This window comes from Sinocyclocheilus anshuiensis, unplaced genomic scaffold, assembly GCF_001515605.1.
Source record: "Sinocyclocheilus anshuiensis isolate Anshui unplaced genomic scaffold, SAMN03320099.WGS_v1.1 scaffold1116, whole genome shotgun sequence".
Classification (NCBI taxonomy): domain Eukaryota; kingdom Metazoa; phylum Chordata; class Actinopteri; order Cypriniformes; family Cyprinidae; genus Sinocyclocheilus; species Sinocyclocheilus anshuiensis.
Window position 1 is genome coordinate 187,743 of NW_015548257.1, and position 11,203 is coordinate 198,945.

At 44.8% G+C, this 11,203-nt stretch overlaps 1 protein-coding gene across 1 annotated transcript in view; it reads right to left on the reverse strand.

Annotated features, from left to right (window-relative positions):
- Positions 1-11,203, reverse strand: part of LOC107655457 (receptor-type tyrosine-protein phosphatase delta-like) — a 78,327-nt gene that overhangs the window by 34,889 nt on the left and 32,235 nt on the right. The window contains exons 5-10 of the mRNA XM_016442948.1: positions 9,747-10,328; positions 8,791-8,816; positions 8,382-8,526; positions 3,372-3,650; positions 1,265-1,458; positions 1,157-1,181 (exon numbers count right to left, since the gene is read on the reverse strand). Of these exons, the coding sequence (XP_016298434.1) occupies positions 1,157-1,181; positions 1,265-1,458; positions 3,372-3,650; positions 8,382-8,526; positions 8,791-8,816; positions 9,747-10,328 (1,251 nt within the window). The remainder of the gene's footprint in view (positions 1-1,156; positions 1,182-1,264; positions 1,459-3,371; positions 3,651-8,381; positions 8,527-8,790; positions 8,817-9,746; positions 10,329-11,203) is intronic.

Genomic DNA, 11,203 nt, shown 5'->3' on the forward strand with positions numbered 1-11,203 from the left:
ACACACACACACACACACGCGCACACACACACACAGACACACAGTCTAAGTCTCAAGTCATTCAGCGCCAGAAACTTCAATGTACACTTAAGCACTGCTCTCTGAGTGTTGATCTCCGACCTGACACTTGCTCTGATTATATGTTACTGCCTCATTCATTCGTTCATTCTCTCCAGCAATGTTTTGGTTTAATATACTTCTCAGTCTGTGATCTGTGTTCGAGTGGCTCTATGAAAGCACACACACTCATGCAGTGAAGCGGTTCAGATCCAGCGGCTCTGATGGGCTTTGAAATCTTTCTGTCTCAGCTGTGCTTTCATAAGCTGCTCTGAACATGAAGCTGAAGTTCATACTCACGTATTGCGCCGTCTCATCCGTGTCCCTCTAAAGGCACAGCAGCAGGACGACACGCACAGAGATGTGAGAGAATCAGTGATGACCAGGCGGCGCGTAGGAGGAGGAGAGGAGGGTGAGATTAATTTAATGAAAGGACAGAATGGACGAGCAGTGAGCAAGAGAAGAGATGAAGTGAGACGCAGAGTGAGATTCATTCAGTGTCTGTTCATTCAGATCAGACTGATTCTGTACAGGCAGTATAAATAATATATATCATTTATTGTTATTTTGAATGCAGTTTTGGCCAGTATCGTGTAAAAAGCTTGAAAGTTTTACGAAACTGCATCCATGACCCATTTCACTTCTGTCATGTGATGCATTTCTGAGCGAAACGAGATATTGAATGAGAAATAAATGTAGGTCAGGCCGTGATTTTCTCCTGCTGGATTGATGTGAAAGTGTGTTTCATATCAGAGTGTGGATCTGCATCAGAAGCGTAATTCAGAATAACGGCCGCTGATGAGACGATCACAGGAAGATGAGGAACACGTATTAAGAAAGGAAATAAGATTAATTTTAAATTTTATGTTGACTGAAAACATGAATGAATAAAGACCCAAAAACAACAAAACCTCACCATATATCATCTTTGATGAGGTAATTTGTAACTTGAATGTGCCTCCATGTCAGTCGATTCCAGTTATTTTACCTTTATTTTTAAAAATCACATTGTTTTAATTTATCATCATTATCATAAACACACCAGTGTGTAGCACAAACAGTTTTACATTTTATTGTGCTTTGCTATTCTTTTACTTACCTATAGTGGCTAACGAATCGTAAGTCTTTACCAGAAATGCAAATCAAGGTTGAATAATGGTCATATTTTGCTGAGGGTGCGCCGCGGTCTGCGGGGTCGTGACCTCACCTGCTCATCGTCCAGCATCATGTCTTTGATGCGCGGCAGGCCTAGCGACTCCCCGTTCTCCATGCGCACATAGTGAACCTGGTAACCGCGGATCTGCCCGTTCCGTTGCCCTGGCAACACGGAGCGCCACGACACTTTAACAGACGTGCTGTTGATGGGCTGGACTTCCACCTGACGGGGCGGAGCTCTGGGCACTGCGCGCACACACACACACACAGCCTAGTCTGACGTCACTGCAGAACCGTCAAAGAACCAGTACAAAACACCCACACAAGGCAGCTTTAGGGTGTGTTCACACTTGTAGTTCAGTGTAGTTCTCTTGGTCCAGACCAACAATGACACATTTAATTCAGGTTTGCTCAGCATTTACACTGTCAATGATAAAAGGCTTAAAGGGGAAATGAACTGAGAAACCAAAATTCCCTTGATCTTTTGACATATAAGAGGTCATTGTACTATAAAAACATCCTGTAAGTTGAAGGCAGTCTGCCAAAACAACAGCTTGTGGAATGTGCCACTCTATGATGTAATAGTGTAGAAAACCCCCGCCTCTGCAGAAGATTAACACCTGCTTCTTCATCACTGGCTGTTTAGCCCCGTCCACCAATTCTACATCACTGGCTGTTTAGCCCCGCCCATCAATTCTATATCACTGGCTGTTTAGCCCCGCCTACCAATTCTACATCACTGGCTGTTTAGCCCCGTCCACCAATTATATATCACTGCCTGTTTAGCCCCGCCCATCAATTCTACATCACTGGCTGTTTAGCCCCACCCATCAATTCTATATCACTGGCTGTTTAGCCCCGCCTACCAATTCTACATCACTGGCTGTTTAGCCCCACCCACCCATTCTATATCACTGCCTGTTTAGCCCCGCCCATCAATTCTACATCACTGGCTGTTTAGCCCCACCCATCAATTCTATATCACTGGCTGTTTAGCCCCGCCTACCAATTCTACATCACTGGCTGTTTAGCCCCACCCACCAATTCTACATCGCTGCCTGTTTAGCCCCGCCCACCAATTATATATCACTACCTGTTTAGCCCCACCCACCAATGCTATATCGTTGCCTGTTTAGCCCCGCTCGCCGATTCTACATCGCTGGCTGTTTAGCCCACCGAGAGGTGAACGCAGGTCTACGCAGAAACTAAACGATAAAGATGCGCCAAAGACGACAAGACACTGTGCAGTGCCAAGTTGTGTAAAAACATTGCCTTCCTTCAGATCCCAACGTTAGAAAAGAGTGGATGAACTTTATTTTTAATGAGTAAGAACTCAGTAAGAACTCAGTCCTTCGTTCACTTCATTTTACTGCGGATTCGTTTACAAACAATGCACAATTCAACGTGGGATTTTCAGAAAGATTGAAACTAATAGACGATGCTGTCGACTACTGGATCTGACTGTAATGTCGCAACACAAGTGTAACTGTTTTCATTACGTGATCACTATGGCTTTGTCTGTTAAACAGTTTGATGTGAGTATTTATGTGTTTTTAACCTAAATCGCAGCAGCGTCCATCTGTGAAGGATGTAGACTGTCAATCATACACAACTGTTAGCCAATCACAGCAGTGGGTGTTTACTTCCGACTCTACAATCCTCCACGCCTACTCAAACAGCGTTCTGATGAGGAGGGTTAAAAGAGGACAGAAAATAGCTTATTACTTGTAATTTTCAACCAAATTGAAGTGAGTTTAGGCTTAAAACAAAAACAAACATCTGTCAGTGCTTAACTTTATCCATAGGGAAAACAAGCTTTTTTTTCTGAGCCCACTGGCAGATGTTTTTTGCTGGTTTAAGCAAAAACTCTGTTTTTATTGATGCATGTTTTTCAGAAAACAAGACTTAGCTCCTTAAGTCATTTTGCTTTAAGTAAATGTTTAGATATTTGTGCTGGAAAACATGACAAAAATACTACGTGAGAAAATAATGTTTTGCAGTGTGCCAAGTGTGAACACAACCTTAAAGAACTCAGAAGCCAAAAGGCTGATCTGAAGAACCTTTGACAAAACATCAAGATCTCCAAAGAACCACCTGAAGAACCTAAACAGACCTGAAGAAGAGGGATCTAATGCTGAACCACTGATATGAGATTTTACCATCTTCATCCGTTCTGCACTCTACAGCCGCGCTCTCCGGTCCGCCGCCCTGCGCTGTGATCGCCGTCACCGTCACGCGGTACCGACTCCAGCACCGCAGGCCCGTCAGCAGCGCCCGGCCCGCGCCCGGCTCCAGACGCAGCGTCTGCGAGGACTCACCGCCGCTCCCGTACCGCACCTTGTACCCCAGCGGCTCCTCCGCGGCCGGAGCCCAGCTCACCGACGGCGAGGTGGAGCCAGCGGCGGAGCAGCGGAGATCGCGCGGGGGAACCGAGGGCTCTGACAGGAAGAGCGGAGGAGCGGAAAAGAGTCGAAAATAAAACACAGTAAGGAAAGATCATTGAGGAAGGTGGAGGAGGATAAAGAAACAGAAATGAAGCAAAATAAATCAATACAACATAAAGACGAACGCAGAGGATGAGATTCACGGGCTGCAAAAATAGTGTAGATGGAAACAGATCAATAAAACTAATTATGAGGCTCGAATTACATTCAACTTGAGAGATAAATGATGCAAACAAAGAAAGAATGAAGCAAAATGAAATGAAGGATGTGTTGTGATGCAGCGATGGAGGAATAAAGCGCCTGTCTGTCACAAAACAAGCATCCGATCAACATATTGACCAGAACAAACAACCTAATTAAAGCACCGCCGAGCCTGTAACCGATAGCAGTGCTGTTGCCATGGAAACACGCTTGATGGATGGAGCGACGCTTCGGTCCAGGATCAGAATTCCTGACCAGATGGTGACAGACGGTCCGACTGAAACCCATCGGGGTTACGGAGGAGTTTCTGTTTACAAAGTTCCTCCTTTAATTATAAATCTGACAAGGTTCTGCAGCTCTGTGTATAAGCTGGGTTTCGTAAAACCAACACTCTAAAAGATCTTCTGTGTGTGAACATACATATAAGAACAATACATGTTATGCATGAGATCCACACACTTCACCTGCTACTCTTATAGTGAATAATCAGGATGAATAGCATTTGTCTTCCTCAAGTTTCTGATCACTCAACAGACATCAGATAAAAGCGTCTGCTAAATTAATAAATGTAAATCTGCCTGACGACAAAGTTACAGCTTTGTTTTAATAACCCTGTAATGTCAGAAAGCATCTGGTGAAAGCAGAGCATCGCTGCACTGACTCTGATCCCAATCATTCTGACGTTTGTACTCAAGCGGTTGTGAGCGCTAAAGCAAAAGAAATCACAAAAACATCAACTCGACTGGATGCAGATCTAATGAGAACAAAACAACAGAAACTAGAAAATAACGAATCAGTCTGGAAAACGTGTGAAGAGAAGCTGATGATGTAGAGTACATACCTGCTCCTGCGTACGGCATACAGACCTTCTTACCATCACACACACACATTACACTGACTCACACACACACACACACACAGTTGCCTTAAGCATTTTTTTCTGAGCTGAAGTCTCGGCCGAATATGAACATATATAATTGTGGGTATTATCTGTCATTAATACTGCGGTTAATGTGGGGCTTTGGTCTCCGTCAGTGTAATTGACTGAAACCTTTCCAGACGAACGGCACAATGAGAGCTGAGAGAGTTATTAAAAATAACAAGGGATCCGAGACGTTCTTAAAATCAAAGCGATAAGGTTCTCGCCACATTAGGCTCCACGGACCCCGTGACCGGCCCCTGTTCTCGCACACGCACACTCGTGTAACACAATAATTAAACTGACATGGAATAATTCAATTATCTTTATAGAATATGACATGTAAAAATGACCTGCGGATGTGTAATTGCTTTCAAAAACTGTTATCTGCACCAATGTCAGAGGAAGTGCGAGGATAATTGGGCTCATGTGCGTTTGTGCTGGAGCCTCGGTGAGATGCTCAGAACTTCAACACAACCTACAGACTCACAACTGATGCTACAGCAACATGCTGGACCAGAGAACAGCTGAAAAACCCCACAGACAAGAATACCCTAGCAACCAGATAACAACACACCAACATCTGCTCAGAACACCTGAGAAAACGCATAGCAACAGCTTGGCAACGACCCAGAGTACCCTAGAAACTATCCACAACACCCTAGCAACCGCTTATAACCACAGACACCCCTTAGCAACCACTCACAAACCCTAATAACACCCTAGCAACTGTTCCCAAAAGCCTAATAACACCCTAGCAACCGCAATACCCTAACAACTGTTCCCAAACACCTAATAACACCCTAGTGACTGCAGTACCCTAGCAACTGTTCCCAAACCCTAAATAACACCTTAGCGACTGCAACACCCTAGCAACTGTTCCAAAACCTGTAAAAACAACATAGTGACCGCAACACCCTAACAACTGTTCCCAAACACCTAATAACACCCTAGTGACTGCAGTACCCTAGCAACTGTTCCCAAACCCTAAATAACACCTTAGCGACTGCAACACCCTAGCAACTGTTCCAAAACCTGTAAAAACAACATAGTGACCGCAACACCCTAACAACTGTTCCCAAACACCTAATAACACCCTAGCAACCGCAACACCCAAGCAACTGTTTCTAAACCCCAAACAACACCCTAGCGACCGCAACACCTTAGCAACTATTGTCAAACCCATAATAACACCCTAGCGACCATGTATAACCACCCACAACACCCTAGCAACCACAAAACTCTAGCAACTGTTCCCAAACCCCTAATAACACCCTAGCGACCATGTATAACCACCACCAACACCCTAGCAACCACAAAACTCTAGCAACTGTTCCCAAACCCCTAATAACACCCTAGTGACCACAACACCCTAGCAACTGTTCCTGAACCCCTAATTACACCCTAGCGACCACAACACCCTAACAACTGTTCCCAAACCCCTAATAACACCTTAGCGACCATATCTAACCACCCACAACACCCTAGCAACTGTTCCCAAACCCCTAATAACACCCTAGCGACCATGTATAACCACCAACAACACCCTAGCAACCACAACACCTTAACAACTGTTCCCAAACCCCTAATAACACCCTAGCAACCATGTATAACCACCAACAACACCCTAGCAACCACAACACCTTAACAACTGTTCCCAAACCCCTAATAACACCCTAGCAACCATGTATAACCACCAACAACACCCTAGCAACCACAACACCTTAACAACTGTTCCCAAACCCCTAATAACACCCTAGCAACCATGTATAACCACCAACAACACCCTAGCAACCACAACACCTTAACAACTGTTCCCAAACCCCTAATAACACCCTAGCAACCATGTATAACCACCAACAACACCCTAGCAACCACAACACCTTAACAACTGTTCCCAAACCCCTAATAACACCCTAGCAACCATGTATAACCACCAACAACACCCTAGCAACCACAACACCTTAACAACTGTTCCCAAACCCCTAATAACACCCTAGCAACCATGTATAACCACCAACAACACCCTAGCAACCACAACACCTTAACAACTGTTCCCAAACCCCTAATAACACCCTAGTCACCACAACACCCTATCAACTGTTCCCAAACACCTAATAACACCCTAGCAACCATGCATAACCACCCACAACACCCTAGCAACTGTTCCCAAACCCTTAATAACACCCTAGAAACCATGTATAACCATCAACAACACCCTAGCAACCACAACACCCTAACAACTGTTCCCAAAGCCCTAATAACACCCTAGTCACCACAACACCCTAGCAACTGTTCCCAAACACCTAATAACACCCTAGCAACCATGCATAACCACCCACAACACCCTAGCAACCGATCAACGCTAGCAACTGTTCCCAAACCCCTAATAACACCCTAGCAACCATGCATAACCACCCACAACACCCTAGCAACCACAAAACCCTAGCAACTGTTCCCAGACCCCTAATAACACCCTAGCAACCGCCTCTAACCACCTGAAGCGGATCAGAGCTCAACCTCACAACCTGTAATACGGGAAACTGGTGAAAAGCCCCCAAAGCACACAAATACAGCAACAGCACACCGTTAACCTCTCTCACTGCCATTACTCTGAGCTGTTTGGCGACCATATGCTGTTTGTGCAGCTCAACTAAAACAGCCCAGAACACAACAGAACAACTTCAATTCATACCGTTTTGTCTGCAATCACAGAAAGTTCATCAGAGTGTCAAAGTTCAACACTGCAGGACTGTGTTTGATATCCAGACTCAGTCAAGCTCGATCAGACGCAGTTCCATTCACAGATCCGGCTATCAGGACGGTTTAGTGGAATAATGAGAAGAGTCTTACGGACCGCGGCGATGGCTCGTCATCCTCACTTAACCGTTAACCGTCCTGGAAAACACAAGCTTTACCAGCAGTACTGAAGAGCTGCATGACACCTAAGAGGAGCACTTCATCATCAGCACAGACACAACAACACACACACTGCTGGAGTTACGATCACTTCACTGGGTCCTGAGCTGAAAAGACATTAAACTAAAGGAGGAAAAGAAGAAAGAAAGAGGTAAAAGGAAAGAAATTGAAAACACAAATCCCATCCAATCTGGTGGTGGCTTTGACTTCTGCTTGTTTTTCAATCATCTACTGGAAATACTTGTGGACATATACATCTCACACACCAATGCACTTCACAATGACACATAGATGGACAGACAGATGGATGGATGGAGGGGGAAAGATGAATAAACAGATTTGGGGGGAATTCAACCACTTTTGTGCCCTGTGCACTTGCAGCCAAGATTACGTTTCTCTTCTGTTTTCACTCTGAAAATGATGACTGAGCAACTACAGATTAAACATCCAATCAGGGGGATTCAACCTCTACACCAGCCCCGCCCCCTTCCCATCCAGACCAACAAAACCATCAAAACCAATCAAGAGTCACAGACAACAGCAGAAGGCATTGACTGCAGCTGTGGATGGAGAAACTGAGGGAGGTTTGGTGCAGAGAGATGTTACTGTGACATACACCATAAGAAAACAGACTGTCAGGTGAAATACGGTAACAACAAAGTCTTTTTAAGGGGTCTCACACATACTTGCTTGTGCCGTGCGTTGATTGATCTCGTTGGTGAACGCGCCGATGCCTTTATTGGAAACGGCAGCCAGAGAGAAGGTGTACTCGGTGTTGGCGCGCAGACCCTCCACCACATACGATGTTCTGGGCTCAAAATTCCTCTTCTCCTGTTTGTTTGAAAGATCAAAGACTCTTTTGTTTAAATTTATGCATTTAGCAGATGCTTTTATCCAAAGTGACTTGCAATTTGTCAATATTTGTAGTAATATTTGAACAATCAGGGGCGGAGCTAGAGGGTGCCCCCCCTTTGCCCCCCCGGCCTATTATTTGTAGGCCAAAAGTGTTTCTTATAGCGCTTTTCCACTGCATGGTACGACTCGGCTCGGCTCGGCACGGCTCAGTACGGCACGGCACGGTTTCACTTTACCCACCTGGAACTTCCCTGGCTGCCCAGGAACTGAAACACAGATCAGGAATGCATTATAAACCTGCTTTAAAATAGAGCACATCATTCATTAATGGAGCGACACAAAGGGTCAGTTTTACTAAACGGCAAATTAGTGCGAGAGTGCAATTCCAAAACAGCGACAATGGGCGTGGAAATTTCTGCGGGTGATTTACTGTCAATGTGCAAATTAAAGAACACAGACGCAACATCTCATTTACATATCAACCAACGCAATATACCAAGCACAGCGCAAATTAGCGTAGTCGCAAATAAGCAGAGCCGATGCTCATCAGGTGCGGGTGATCTACTTACAACACAGGCACAAAATAGTTTAAGACATAATGCCGCAAACGTTAGTAAATCGCATTTTAATACTCTACTCCCATAAATTTTGAGTCTGAAAGGGAAACTCCTACAAATGCATATTCAATAAGGTCAGATTCAAAAATAACTGTCCATGCCTTTTCAGTGCTAATTCTTCACTGTACAGCTTTAGTAAATCCTGACAGTACTAGTTTAACGCCAACAGGTGGTTTGCGCTGGCGCAAGCTGTAAGTAAATCTGGCCCTAAAGAAACAGTGCAGAAATGCTCATATGGTACTTGATTTCAAGCATTCTGTGAAGCTTCACTGAGAGTTGCATATGGATGTGTACGATCACAGGAACGTGTTAAGGTGTGGTCACATTTACCGTTTCTCTGGGGTGAAATCCATTCATTCCAATAAGAATCTGTGCGATCACTTGATTCAGCTCAAACTGGGATTCAGCCAGCCAATGAACAGAAAGCTGCTTGGTTTGAAACTTACTTCTTTGTGAGCAATGCTTCATGCATCTCTATATTATTGACAATGGATCTGACTTCTCTTTTTCAGCTAACGTGACAGCACATTTGATCTGCAGGAGTGGATTTCCTCAATCGACTGTTTCTCTACAACTCACCTCCAGGCCTGACTTTGACGTGGACGGGGTCAGAGAAGGGCCCATCTCCCACGGACGTGAACGCCAGCACACGGATGGTGTACGTCTCGGACGGCACGAGGCTGTGGATGGCCGTTATCATGCTGTCCTGAACGTTGTGGATCTGCCAGTTGCTCATCGGCTGTGAAGGGTCCATGGTGTAATAAACTCGGTAGCCCTTGATCAAGCCGTTGGGCTCCTCCGGCTCGTCCCAGCGCACCATCACTGCGTTCTGTGATAAGATGCGTGCCTGGATGTTCCGCGGCGGGCTGGCGGGCGCTTGCTCTCCGGTCCGAGCTTCCACTTTGTTGCTGGGTGGCCCCTGGCCGATGGTGTTGACGGCGGACACGCGGATCTCGTACTCGGTGTTGGGGTACAGGCCGCCGATGCTGTAGCGGGTGGTGGTGATGGAGTCCACCGTCTCGTACTTGCTGTCTGGGGATTTGGCACGGTACTGGATGATGTAATAGGAAACAGGGTCGGGGTTACCGGAGTCCCAGGTGATGGTGATGCTGGTGGGGGTCGTCTCCGTGACGACGGGGGTGCCAGGAGCTCTGGGCAAAGCTGCAAAGAGAGCGGAAAACTGCACTGCTCAAAGGTTGATCATTCCTCAGGAGATTCACAGTTAAGTTTGAGAGATTGTTGAGATCTCTACTGAACTCTACAGGAGGATACACCAGAAATTAAGGGTCTGAAAAGCAGGATATTTCAAGGTTTTCTAGGTTAAACAAACAAGATATCTAGAGATCAATATGGGCCGCTTACAGAATGTCTGGAAACTCATGCTTTTGCTTCAATTTACTTTTGGGGAAGATTTGCAAATTTGTAAGTCAATAACGAAGCCCACTTTGTGTCCACACACCGTTTTCTTACCTTATTAGACTGGATAAAATTAGACATTATTTTCATCAACCCAACATCATTCTCTAAAATACATTTACATTCTGCAGCTGGATTTGGCTGATTAACGTTTTCCACCTGCGGCACAGAATATTTGACTTCCACATCACCTTCTGGATATTATGCTGCAGAGAATTTACTTTGTACCATATTTTTTGTCTTTGTTTGCACATTTCAGTACTTTTCGTTTCTACTTCCTTTTACATTATTACTTCCATTTTGTCCAATTTTTATTTTTTCTAGTGGTGGACCGATATTGTTTTTTTTGACAGCCGATGCGGATGAAGAGCAGGGTGGCCGATATAAAGCCGATGTGTGACTCTGGAGCACAAAACCAGTCCAGGGTAAATTTTCTGAAATTGAGATTTATGCATCATCTGAAAGCTGAATAAATAATCTTTCCATTGATGTATGGTTTGTTAGGATAGGACAATATTTAGCACAAATATATACAACTATTTGAAAATCTGGAATCTGAGGGTGCAGAAAAAATCTAAATATTGAGAAAATCATCTTTAAAGTTGTCCAAATGAAGTTTT